The sequence below is a fragment of the Ailuropoda melanoleuca genome, chromosome 3 (genome assembly GCF_002007445.2).
Source record: "Ailuropoda melanoleuca isolate Jingjing chromosome 3, ASM200744v2, whole genome shotgun sequence".
Lineage (NCBI taxonomy): Eukaryota > Metazoa > Chordata > Mammalia > Carnivora > Ursidae > Ailuropoda > Ailuropoda melanoleuca.
Window position 1 is genome coordinate 140,425,278 of NC_048220.1, and position 14,233 is coordinate 140,439,510.

The window sequence follows — 14,233 nt, forward strand, 5'->3', positions numbered from 1 at the left end:
CACACTGAATCGGTCCAACAAGGGAGAACACTGTGGTGCTCTGACTGTGGTTGAATTCAAAAGCTGGAGGTGTGGTGATTGTAAATCGTGGTCAATGTCGGTGATCTTTAAGAACGGAGACTCGTGAAGAATGGCTTTGTATTGTCTTACTTAACTTCACCTCAGTTTCAGAATCCATTGCCTGCGTCCTTTGGTCCATGCCACATAGATCAAGAGAGTCCATTAATAATTGAGGTTTACCTTAGTCACACACACACAGACCCATAAACACACACTCCTTATTCCTTAACTTTCTTGCCAATCCCAAATGTGCACCTGTTGTCGTATCGAGTGCCTCTCTGAACTCTGAGGTGCAAGGAAAACTGCTAAACACATTCTTAGCAGGAGAAGCAAAAATTGTTACTTTGTTTTCCCTCGTTCTCATAATTTTTATGACTTATTTTGCATCTATTAAAAATAAAACTGTTCTCTTTTTGTGTTTTGTAGAAACTACCTCTTCAGGTTACAGCTTGAGGATTTGTCTCTGATCCAGGTAGGTGCAATTTATCTTTCTCAAACTTTTGTTTTCCATCCCAGTTAGCTTACTGTCGGAGGGAACGAAGACAGATGTCTGTAAAGGTACTAGTCAGGACAGAGCGGGGGTGCACTGCCCCAGCGGGCCAGGCTGCAGGACTCCTGGCTGCCCTGTTTGCCATGACTCATCACCTGCTTTCATTCTGCATTGGCCCTTTTCTCCTTCTGTGCAGCCTCCCTTCCTTCCATGGGCATCATCCTGATTTATTCTTCATCAAATGGTAGATAACTCAAAAGACGCCTTCTCAATATCTGGAGGGCCCCCCGTCACCATTAGAAGAGTCACTAATCATAAGTTCGCTCCCTTTAGCCATCAGATTTTTGTAAAAGTCAATTTCCTTAGAAAAACACCTCTGTTTCCTCATCACTTTTAACGAAATCAATATGAATAAAGGGGTTAAAAACCACATAGAGCAAAGAATAAGTGATGATAGATAAAAATGCAATTTACCTATTTCCGGTTTTACAATTTGAAGAAGGAGCCTGAGATCCTTCTGCCTGAATAGAGTATTTCTTTTAATGGGAGTTGTGAATCACAAGGGCCCACTTTTGCCCTGCAGGCTTTTTGAAGTGTCTGGTAACCAGGGTCTCCCTGCGTAAGGGGAGAGTTAGGACATGAATATCTCCTTGGCCGAGCATCTGGAACTCCCCATGGAACGTGCCAGAACTCCTGGGCGCTATGCATCTTGGGAAAAGTTCTTCAACCAATTTTAGTATCACCCTCATGTACTAGAGCTCTAAGAGGTAGTGGAGAGAAGTTGATACTAGTTTCTTCTCTATGTAATGCTGGTATTTGTGAACATTCAGGAAAGTTTAGAGTGAGGGTTTAGTATTAGACCTATCTTTTATTCACAAGGGCCTCAAATAAGCCAAAGCTAATTTTGGTAAAGAGCAAGGGCTCTGAAGATCTACAGACCCGAGTTTGGGATACAGCTTCATGCGTCCCAGCAACTGTGTGTTTCCTCATCTCTGAAATGGCCACAAGGCACTATTACCTTCACACTGTCACTGCTAAAATTAGATGAAGGAAGGTGTGCAAAAGGGAGAAGGCATAGTAATTTCTCAACAAATGTTAATTGCTTTTGTTTTTAAAAGTGATAATGACAAATAATGACTTATCATAATCATTTCATCACACCGGGCAGTGAATTAGTTGTCTTGCCACTGCAATTTAGTATATAAGTCTTTAAATGACTTGATTTATTGGTAAAATAATGAATGTATTAAGAAATCAAAATGATCAGCAGTTTTACCAAAATACTGTTTTAAAACTCTGATTTTCAATAATCTTTTATAAAAGGTATAGATCTTTTCACCAGATGAGAACTATATATTATGCTTGTGAGGTTCTCATGGTATATTAGACTATCTGCCGCAGTGTGTGTGGGAAAAAGTGGAGTGTGTAGACGTGTGTACAAACATTTGTTTACATGTACATACTCATTTCCTTGTCTCCTAGTTGTCTGGCTGAGAGGGTCTGGAAACATTGGCAGCCTAGTAGCAATAAGCACATTTAATATACAGTTCTTGGTTTCTTTTCTTTTTTTTTTTTTTTTAAGATTTTATTTGAGAGAGAGAGAATGCACAAACGTGGGGGAGGGGCAGTGGGAGAGGGAGAAACAGACTCCCCACTGAGCAGGGAGCCCCACTGGGGCTTGATCCCAGGACCCTGGGATCATGACCCAAGCTGAAGGTAGATGCTTAACTGACTGACAGACCCAGGCGCCCCTACAGTTCTTGGTTTCTAAATTTAATTCTACACTAAAAGGAACCAAAGTTTCTCGGAGAAGTAGCTGGTTCCAGGGCCTGGGCAGCAAAAGTCCCAGAGAAGCTGGGATATCTTGTTGTTTTAGGAATGAAGGAGATATTCAAAGCATGATGAGGGCAAGTCAGAAGACCGAGGAGCCAGCTGGAAGCGGGCTTACTGAAGAAATCTGGGACAATTTGATTGTTAAAAACATAATGATGGTCTCTGATTCTAACATGTTGAATAAACTAAGAATGAATGAGGATATACTAACATCAAAATAACTGAATAAGTACAAAGAGGAGGTAGAAAGGGCCATTCTTCCTTCTGTCAAATGCCAGCTGCCAAATATGGAAAGAATGATCTAGTTACAAAATTATTATTTGGCTACCATGATACTAAAAATTGATTCAGGCACAAATGATCAATGGCTGTGAAAATGTATGGGTGAGACTTTGATGAGGACCAACGTATTTATGTAGCCTCAAAGTATTTGCCTATAACATATTCATTCATTATAAGAGGAAAACTGTTTCTTGATGGTGAAGAAACCCAGCCAGTGTCACCGTAACCTAGTAATCAAAGGTCCCTTTACCTTTAATGGGACAAAGAGCCAGCAAATGTGTCCTGATTCAGTGGACAGAGAAGGACACAGCAGGATTTCCTCGATATTCGAACTACAGATTATAACCAGTTTCATCAGGAGGAACCATCACACAGACCAAAACTGAGAGGCATTCTATAAAAAATTGGCCTCTACTCTTCAAAAATCACCAGGCCATGAAAGGCATGAAAAGAAAGAAGGGCTAGTCCCTCATCAAGGAGACAAAATGCCTTGGCAGGCAAGTGAGACACTTGGCCCAACTCGTATCTTGGAACAGAAAGAAAAACTTTTTTTTTTCTTCTCTATCAAGCACACTACTGGGACAGCTGGCAAAATTTTAATGTCTGGGGACACCTGGGTGGCTCAGTCGGTTGAGCATCTGCCTTTGGCTCAGATCATGATCCCAGGGTCCTGGGATCGAGTCCTGCGTTGGGCTCCTTGCTCAGCAGGCAGCCTGCTTCTCCCTCCGCCTGCCACTCCCCCTGCTTGTGCGTGCCCTCTCTCTCTCTGGCAAATGAATAAATAAAATCTTAAAAAATTTTTTTTTACTGTCTGTAGATGAGATAGTAGAAATGTATTTATTTTCTGATTTTCATAACTGTGATGTGATTGTGTAGGAAAGTGATCTTGTTCTTTGGGCAAACCTACTGAGATAAGTAGGGGTAAAGGGCATGGTTTTTCCAGCATATTCTGAGATCATTTAAAAAATAATAATATGTGCATCCAGAGAGGAAGAATGATAAAGCAAATATCATAAAATAATTAATGGGGAAATCTAAGAATTTAGGTGAAGGGCTTGTGAGAGTCTGTTGCGTTTTTCTTGCAACTTTAAGTTATTGCAAAATAAAGAAATGCAAAGAATCGGGCCATGCCTTTGCCGCTGACCTTGTATGCTATTTCTGTGGGGGCGGGGAAACCAAGTTGCTCTTCCCATCATTGCTTCCCTTTGTTGTGATTGCGTTTTGGTGGAAATCAAGGTCAGGTCATTGATGGAGCTGAACTCTGGAAAACCCATCAGCATCACCACCTGGTAAGAGAGAGAACACAGTCTACTGACAAAGGACCCAGCAAGAAGACCATGACTTTCAGAACAGTGGCTTTGACGACACAGCCCTGGTGATAGCTGTTAGACGTTGCCGTGCCTTTGGTGCAAAACAGTACAATTCTCCTCTTGCACATTTTGTGGTTGTGTGTGCCGCTTGGGAGCCTACTGTTTACTCAGTGTGGAGAGAGATAAAGCTGGCTGTTCTTCCTGACAGACTGGTCTTTCTTATGTGTCTTCAGTTAAACTGTCTTATTGATTTCTAAGAATAATTTAATTTATTTAATTTAAATGATGATTTCCAAGGGTGGACCAAAAGAGAGTTGTACTGATAAGGAGGGGGTTGTGCTGGTGTCATAAATGGCACTGTCCAATAGAAACATGGCTCATGGCTAGTTGATTGAAACTGGTGGTCCCATTGAAATAAGTACAGAGAAATGGGAATTGTTTTTAATAATATATTGGTCTTAACTCATTCTATCAAAAATGTCATTTCAATAAGAACTCATCACAAGAAATTAATGAGATGTTACATTTCTTCTTCTTCTTTTTATTTTTTATTTTTTGGATTTAATCTATAAAATCTCAGTGTGGATTTTGCACATAGAGCACATGGGGATTCAGACTAGCCCCCATTCAGGAGCTCAGCATGGCAAGTGCTCCGTAGTGGACTGTGCCGTTCTAGAGAATGCGTGCAGAAGCCTTTATGACTTGAATGCATTCAGTTATGTCATAGAAATGTTACTTTCTATAGAGGATCAGCTGGATTATTTTGAATATCTCAGGCTAATAATTGCCTTCCTCTTCCTCTCACTAAAGATAAAAAATGATTGTTTAAACATGAGAAAGTAAGGACGCTGAGATGAGGGAAAAACAACTTGCAGTGAAGTGGAGAGAATCAGAGTTGAGAATCTGCAACAGCCCTGGTTTCCCACCAGACAAGGCTTCATTTGATCTTGCCGCCCCCCGCCCCCAGCATGACAACTGGGTCCAGTTCCAGGTGGCCTCCGGCATTGCTCGCGTCTCTCCCCATCACCTCTGATGATTTGTTCCTTTCTGACTGGCCAGTTTTCTGTCTGCTCAGTCCCGCTCTAACTCTTCCTCTGCCCTGAATTTGTCTCCTGCCTCGACAGTGTTTTAGGATCGGTTAGAAGAAAGAGGATGCTGGTTAATGTTCCTTCTCCTCCTCCTGAGTTACAGAGTTCTAGAGCCTGTCCCCAAAGTTCACCAAATTCAACGTGCTGCTTTACGTAGAGTAACCAGCACAGCTCTTGCCTGGAGCAGGAGCACAGTGAATGCCTCTCAGTGGATCCTCTCCCTCTGCCCTTCCTCAGGTCCCCACACTGGTGATCCCAGTGTATGTTGTTTGGTGAGAGGAGAAGGGGAGGGGCCAGGTGTTAGTCCTCCCGGAGCCATGAATGAAGGATGGGCCTCAAGGTGTCAGCATTACACATGGGAGTCAGAGCACATTGCCCATCCCAACACGCCCATGCCTTGGGGCTCAGCTTGTGCCGAAATCCACTGGTGAGAAAAATGGACTTTGGTGTAGTGGCCTCAGAAAGAGAAAACTCAGATTGCCTGACAAGCCCACAGCTGGAAGCATTCTGGAACCGGAGTCAACAGAACCCCAAATCAGAGTTCTTTTTCCCTTTGCCTCTCTAACAAGGGTGAGACATCACTGGCGGGGTTTCAAAAGCAGTAAAGATTTGATCCGGGATTGGGTTGGGGCAGAATTCCTCTGTTACCCTGAGTGAACATGATCTGTTTGAGGAAAATCTCTTGGCATCACTACAAAAATATGCACCTATAAATATACCAGGAGGTAAAATGCCTGTACACAGAATATTTGTTACGATGTTCAGTCAGGCATACCTTTTGTATTAAAGCGAGAGATCAAGAGTTGCTTTAATTTAAGGAAATAAAACCTGTTTTTCATCAGTGCCTGGAGAATCAGATTGTCAATGTGATATCCTTTCTAAGGCATCTTTCCACTGAGAGGCTGTGGCAAGTTCCCCTGTGGCCCGCGAGTGCTGAAATTGAGCCATGGCATCTTGAAAACCAACCAGGCCTAGTGATAGAAGACGTGGCGTTCGCCATGACGTGTCTCTCCTACTTGTTGTCATGGTAACAGATTCAACTCCTCAATATCACTTTTCTCCCCGCCTTGATCAGGGCAGTTATTTTTCAAGAACAAAGAAGGTTTTGAAAAATATAAAAATGCAGCTGGCCTCAGGACTAATTGACAACATGAGCCCATCTGGGATCGTGCCTCGGATGGCCCAAGGTAGACACTCCTTGAATGGCGTCCTAAGAACACAAAGGGCTGCAGCTCATTTAGGTTCCCTAGCTTGCTAATATTCTTTTGGGAAATTGCTCAAAATCCATTTTTATATTGTTTTGTTCCTGAGGGAAAGGAATTCACAGCCTATTTCTCACTTACGACTGCTGGAATAAGCAGAAAAATTGAAATCTGTGTTCCAATTTGCCACCTGCCTCTCCGCGATTTGTGAGTTAAAAACTGTTAAGTCTCTGAAAACCTGGTCAATATTGGTAGAGATGTCTCTTGGAAGTTAGGGTAGGTGTTGAGTTTGTTTCCTGAAGCTGTAGGTTTGGGGAATTGAGTTTCAACTTGAGACAGTTTCTAAACCAGTGTTTCTCACCTGGGGGCTGCTTTACCTGCTGGGACCTCTGGCTTTCACCACTGGATCTGGTGGGTGGAAACCAGGGATGCTGTGCCATATCTTACAGTGCGCAGGGCAGTCTCTCCCCGTTCCGCAAAGACTGTTCTGGCTCAGGCTGGTAGTAGCGCCAAGGTTGGAACCCCATGTTAGATCATTGCTACCTCACTCCCACGTGCTTTGAAGAAGCCGCTTTTCTAGTCTGCGATGTTAAGATTACTTGATTGAATCTGTGAGATCTTTGATGTGTTTAAGGAACTTTTCCTTTACTCCTCATAAATTTAACCAAACACATGTGTGAATCCTTAGTGGCCATTTCTAAAGAAGCCGCTGGGATTCTTGAGTTTAGACGGCTTCCCTTTGTCAATATGCGATTAAATTTAAAAATAAATTCAGTCAATTTAAAATGCTAGTACCTCTCTGATGGGTCATAACAATATGGTGTAACTACCCTCTCTTGGAGTTCTTTTGTATAATTTAAGGAATGATGTGTATTACTCAATAATTTAGAATAAGTATTCAAATGAGATATTCATATAGACTAATTGTTTAAATCAAGTTTTATATTTCTATTGAATAAGGAGAGACCAGTCTCTACTGTAGTCCTCAGAAATCATAATTCTAAACTTTATTTTTGCCTTTATTAAACATGTTCCTAAAATCACGGTATTGTAGGAGTGGAAGGAATCATTGAGATCATTGTTATTAAAACCTTTCGGGGGTCTGCACACCAGGGCTTGTGGCTCATAGTTAAAGTTTCCTTGGAACACTGCGCCACTCGCATTCATTTGGATATTGCCCACCTGGGATTATAGTTCCTGATGTTTCTTGGAGTGCATACACGCCCATGTGTCTCATATATTGTCTACTGCTGTGGTAGAGCAGGGTTGACCAGTTGTCACAGAGACTGCCCTGCCTACAAAGCCTAAACTATTTACTAAGTGACCCTTAAGAAAAGGTTTGTTATGGTATCTGGTACATAGCAAGTTCTCAGTGTTTCCTGAATGGATGAGTGAACACAATATGAGGTAATGTAATGTGTTTTGTTTTGTTTTTAGCTTTTCACACAGTATTTGGTTGCTGTGTTTATTTTGAGTCAATGCACAATGCCTTTGTGGTCCCAGGTGCCCTTCATTCCCGCATTCTGGACTCTTGGTGAACGTTCCCTGTCAAGTGCTGTTTATCTACCCATGAATTCAAACATCTTTACTTTCCTTTTCTCATAACCTACTGGGGGATTTATGGTTGTTTATGTGTATTTTATAATGATGACTAGAATTTTACTAGTTCAGAGTCTTGGTGAAGTTGAACTAACTGCTGTTAACAGACAGTCCTGTACTCTCAGTAACTGAACACACACACACACACACACACACACACACACACACACACACAACCTATTACTCACTTGTATGACATCCAGCACAGAGGCTGTGGGGGCCCCGTTCTATGCTGCCATCCAAGAGTCCAGGATGTTCTGCATTCTGTGCCCCCATCTTCAACCCACATCTGCAGGGGCAGCATGGAAGGAAGAATGGTAAACCACACAAAGGAGAGCATATGGGCCATGCCAGGAAGTGGCACACCTCCCTTGTGCCCAAATTCCAGTGGCCATCCCTCAGTCACACAGCCTTCATCAACTGCAAGGAGGGATGGGAAGTATAGTTTGCAAAACCAGGAAGAAGCAGAAAGCTGGGACATTAGGATAGGGGCAGGCATTAGCATTTTTTCCCAGACAGTGATAGAAAAAACAAGACTAGCCCCTAGGGTTGCCCTTGCTGCTTCCTGTTCTCCTGTCTCCCCACTGCCCTTCTAATTTTCTACTACACACAGACTTATTCATGCTTCCAACATTTCTGTGAACAACAATGTGGAGATACTTTGAATAAACCACTTAGCCTCTTTGGACCTCAGTTTTCTTCATGGTGCATTTTGGAGAGAAGAGCCAAGAAGAAGGACAGAGTATACCTGCCGTCCCTTTCGGCATTAAAATCTCAGTGTCCACCATCCTACTTTCTCTTTCTTCTGTCATTGCTCAAATGACTCCTGGATTCCTCTTCTTTAAGGACAACTTTTCCCAGACTCAGAAACATGGCATTATGCTTATTTGAGGCACCTGCAATGATCCAATTGCCATACAGTCATGATGACAACAACAGTAGCGGTAGCAGGTGGCACTCGCTGTTCCCTTACTCCGTACTCAGCTCTTTACTTGCATCGTCTGTCTCGACTTTCACCCTCTCAACATCACTGAGGTTGAAGTTACATTATTTTTAATATTTTATAGTGGAGGAGTTGAAGTTTGGAGAGTTTATGTGATTTAACCAACACCACCCAGCTGAGATGTGGTGAGCTAAGATTTGGATCTGGGTCTGTTGGGCTCCAGAGGACAGTCTCTTCATCACTAACCAATATACTACATTACCTTACCCATTGGTACTGACTGCCATACTGTCTGTGGTTGACAGCTGGCCTTCAGTGAATGTAGTAGTTAATTTATAATGATGAGTTATATCTGGATTTTAGGTTGGGTTTCCTGGAAGTCAGAGACAGGGATTCCATGTGCTTGTGCTTTTTTGAGGGCATGTTCTTAGCAGGTGGGGAGTGAGGAATACAGCAGAGAATGGGAGTAGGCAAGGCTTTGCTCTCAGCTGGAGTCTAGTGTCAACTTCATCCCAAGGGGATTTTGGAGCCGGGATAGTATCTCAGTTGGTCCCCTTTGAGGCCAGGGGGATGATGATTTATACTCAACTCCTACTTGTCTTTACATCATTAGCTGCTGATTTTCACGTTTGGGGGAGGTGTGGTGACATAGCCTCCTAGTGAAGTGGCTCTCCTCAACCAAGAGCAATTTTCAGAGAAGGGGGCAGGTGTGAGCCAGTATGGGCCAACCGCTCCCAGCAGCCAGTGGAAGGGCCACTGTTCTGTAAGGAGAGCCAGGTAAGGCACCAAGAAAACCCACTATGGTTTGTACTACTCAGTAGGTTTGCATATTTTACTCAGGCTTGTCCTGATATTCTAGACCTTGCCTGCGTAGGCATCAGCCCCTACCACCAAAGAAGTGAAATATTTGTATGTCTTTGAAACAAGAAAGTACTACAAACTTGATTACTGAATGCATTCTGTTGTGTTGTGCACGCCTTCGTCTTTAATGATTTTCCCTATCCATTTCAGAATTTATGCCCCAGAAACTAAATAGAAGATGCATGAATATTTTGCTTAGTTGTATGTCTCCTTTAGTTTCCTGAAATAAAGTCAGGAAGTTTCTGTGAGCCAGTAGCATATACTGTCTGACAATCGCAGGCCGGTAGATAAACGGAGGGGTCCGTTTCATTTATCTAAAATGCATTTCTACTGCTATTGCAGAAGTGGCCCCGGCCCCTGACAGGACTGTTGAATGATGGGTCTGCGTAGATTCTCTGCCCTGCTTTCGGTTTCCTCACTTGTGTGCCTCTCCCCAAATGCTGACACAAATAGATAAGCCAACACACCAGAAGCACCCTTTGTTTCTGAGATAAGTAAAGGATTTCTTGTTTGAGTAAGAAATTAGCTATTCAGTGACCTAGGGGCCAAGTGAAAATGAATAGCAAGGGAGAAATAGAAATGAAAAACAAGTGAGTCACATGGGCCTACCATTCTCAACAGTGACTGGACTGAATCTCCTGATTTGGTGATTTTTTTAGCGTGGGGCTGGTTGTCATCCTGAATTTATTCAGTGACTGTGATGGAGTTGGATAGAATAAGTGTGGGTAGAGCTGTGATGGGCATGGCCTTTGTTTAATATATGTGTATCAGACTCTCCTTTTGCTGTTCTCTAATAGCTAGCCTTTTAGAATTGATATGTTACTTTTTCATTAGGTCACAATGTTTAATCTGGGCATTGGTTCTTATGGGCCTAGGGGCTGGCCTCTTTCAAATGATAGGATGCGATCTCTGCTGTGACTTTATATGGGTTGATTGTACAGTTTAATTCTTGAAGTTCAACTCTGTGTTCAATTTTGGGGATACTCTATTATTGTTTTCGTGTTTTCCGGAGGGCCCAGTGGCAAAGTGCCCACTCAGATATTCAGTATTAGACGGAGCCTACTTAATAACAAAATAGGTATGGGTATGTATGAATTGAAGTCCAAAGACCTCGTAAAATTCTTTTCTGAACATTTTTAATCATCATTTGGGTAACGGAGCATTGAAATCAAAAGTAGTCTTCAAAATATAGACATCCGTTTCTGGTTCAGGAAGGTAAGAGACAGCCCACATACTGCTCCTCCACCCATGGAGACATAGCATTTAGATGACAATAGACAGATGTAAGAGGAAAAACTCCATGAACACTAGGAATGGGATCTTACATGTATCCCAAACAACCTGAAGATGTTTTTTGAAGGCACCCTTTATTTGGGAATTTGGAAATATCCAAGAACAGAGAATACCACAATCCAGAACATGGTAGTAAAAGCCAGATGACAACTACAACTAGTTACTTCAGATGAAAGAGTAATAGTTCAAGGAACACAATAGGACATTAAAAAATTCCAAGTATTTTATAGTGAGATTCAAGAAAATATTATAGTTATTCAGTAAATATGGAAAATTGAATACTCATGATTACCTCAGCTCTTTCCTGACAATGTCATTTTGAGGACAGAGACAATATTTAAATGTTACAAGTTCACAAGAACAAGTAATATGGGAAAGAAGATCAATCGGTTTTGGGTTCAGCTAAAGGTTAAGCCTCCAGTAGATTGCTGCTGAGAATGAGAGAAACGAGCAGACATTTGGTCTAGACTTCACACAGAAGTCTAGCCACAAATTAAAGACTCAGTGGGCCTCAAACACATGGCCATCCTACCCCATGAAGGCAATTGTCAAAATGTGATAATCCTATGGCTAAGGATCTAAGCTAAAACAGAGTAGAATTAATTTCCCACCATGTTAAAGGACCAAGGAGCTAAATACCCATCAGGTTCCTGATGGAAAACTCTGGAAGACCATACTCTAGTAACAAAGATGAATCAGAAGTTCATTGAATCTCCCCCGACCGCACCTCAGCCCTGACTCAGCTCAGTCCCTGCCTGCATCTCCCCCTCCCCCCATCTGCTTAACAGAAAAACAAAGCAACTCTCTCTGAAGGAAGATTTTTTGGTAGAAATAGCATAATTTGGAGTCTCTGAAGTTGCCTTGCAGTAAAATATTCTAGATGTGTGAAAAGGCAAGACTTTGTGACAGAAGAATTAGGTAAAAATAGGCAATGGAATTAAACCCACAGATGATCCAGTTAGCACATTAAGCTGGGAGATAAGTTGTTAGAAAATATCTAGCCTGAGGTACAAAGAGGAATGAGGACCTGAGGTACAGAGAGGAATTAGGAGAGAAATGTTAAAGGTAAGAGGCACATATGAAACATTCAAACTTCTATCTCACATATAATTTGAGCCTCAAAAGGAGAAGAGAGGGAAGAAATCAATAGCTATATTCTTAGCAGTTATTGCTGAGACTTTTCACAAATGATTAAAGACATCATTCACCAGGCTTAGAGGTTCAGCAAGGACCAAGAATGATAATAATGTAAGACCACATCTAGACATGTTATGATCAAACTACTGAAAAGCAATGGCAAAGATAAATACCTTAAAAATGAACCAGAGTGGGGAGAAAAAGACACACAACCCTCAGTGGAGTAGAAATAAGATTTACAGCTGACTTTTCAGTGGAAACCAAAGAAAGCAAAAGGCAATGGAGGGAGCAGTTAGATGTCCAGACCTTCCCTCCCTTTATACAGCAGCACAAGAGTTCCTGTGTTGCCCTGAAAGAAGATGGAGGCTTGGCTTTAGAACATGACAAACCTGGAGGTACATTGTACTAGGGTACCCAGAAATAGCTTAGATCTCTCATTTAAAAAATGGAAATTAAGTGTAAGTCTGTGCGATCCCAGCTCCTCTCCCCTGTGTGGTGTTCATGCTGACATATACTTTTTTTTTTTTATGTTAGTCATCATACAGTACTTCATTAGTTTTTGTTGTAGTGTCATATACTTTACATGGATGTTTGAATACACATTTGTCAGTATTTAATAGGCTACAAGTTGTACCCTAAGGATATTGACATCAGTAGTCATTCCAACCCAAGAAGGTCACATCCAGCATAATGGACACTGGTAACTTCTGGTCTACAAAGCAATTCATGTACCCAGCTCTTTTTTTTTTGTTTTGTTTTGTTACAGTTCCCATTATGAAAAATAGGTGGTAAAACCAACTGAATGGGAAACTTGGAGGAAATAGAGACAAGAAGTTACCATTAATGTTTTCTGAAATCAGAAAAGATACTGCATCTATGAAACAAGGAAAATAAAATGTGTAGTCTATTAAAAAAAGTCCTTCACAGATTAAAATGATTGACAAAATGATGTCAGTGATCAATTAGAAAATAAATTTGATGCAGTCTCCCAGAAAGTTGGATAGAGACTGAGAGATGGAACGTGATGGAATATATGTGACCAGTGCATGATGAGTACACCAGGCCTGCAGTAGAGGCTTCCACAGGGGAGAGAGGGAGACAAATCCAGTGAAGGCAAAGGGAGGTAGTTATGGGCCTTTGTGCTGTGGGCAGCAGGAACAGGTTGGAGTAGGTAGAATAGTGTCAGAAGGTGTCCTTCCAGGAAGATAACCGTAATGGAATCCCTGAGGTGTTAGAATGTGCTTGGAGAAGGGGTGCTGGGTGGCTCAGTTGGTAGAACGTCCAGCTTTTTATCTCAGGTCTTGATCTTAGGGTTGTGAGTTCAAGATCCGTGTTGGGCATGGAGCCTACTTAAAAAAAAAAAAAGGAATGCATTTGGAGAAAACACAAACTTATAGTTGGGCATTGGGAGAAAAATCAGTAATAAGTACATAGAAAAAGAAACCAGACCTCTGGTATAGACTGAATGTGTGTCCCCCCGCCCCCACCTTCCAAATTCATATATTAGAACTTAAACCCCAATAGGATGGGGTTTGAACATGAGGTCCTTGGGAGGTGAGTAGATCATGAGGTGAGAGCCCTCGTGAATGAGATTAGTACTCTTATAAAAGAGACCCCAGAGACCTTTCTTCCACCGTTTGAGGTTACAGAGAAAAGCACTCTCTGTGAGCCAGGAAGGAGACCCCCACCAGACACTGAATCTGCCAGCACCTTGATCTTGGACTTTCCGGCCTCCAGAACAGTGAGAAATAAGTTTCTGTGTTTTATAAACTGCCCAGTTTATGGTATTTTGTTATAGCAGCCTGAACAAACTAAGACAAGACCATTATTAACTCCAAGAAAAACAAAACTGTTTTGGGAAACATTTCTTACTTTATGGCACATCTGTGAATAATATTGACAAGTCATAAATATGTAAATGCTGACAATCCAAGCAGAATTACAATAAAACAACACTGAGAAAATAGGAACAGGAAGAGGTATATGTATTGATGGGGGTATTGATAGGATAGGTTGAAAAAGGAGCCAGTTAGTGATATTTTCAGCTGAAAAAAAATACTAAGAAATCACAGTAAAATTATATTAAATATATATATGTGTATATAAATATATACATAATATAAAATTGTATTCAA

General features: G+C 41.6%; 1 protein-coding gene across 8 annotated transcripts in view; it reads left to right on the forward strand.

Annotated features, from left to right (window-relative positions):
* The window catches only part of SEMA5A (semaphorin 5A), a 498,547-nt gene that overhangs the window by 246,339 nt on the left and 237,975 nt on the right, over positions 1–14,233 (forward strand). For all 8 annotated transcript variants that reach the window (XR_004624352.1, XM_034657090.1, XM_034657091.1 and 5 more), the window contains one exon: positions 487–532. Coding sequence is in view for 7 of the 8 variants with exons in the window: in XM_034657090.1 (XP_034512981.1) it covers positions 487–532 (46 nt within the window). In the remaining variant the exon portion in view is untranslated. The remainder of the gene's footprint in view (positions 1–486; positions 533–14,233) is intronic.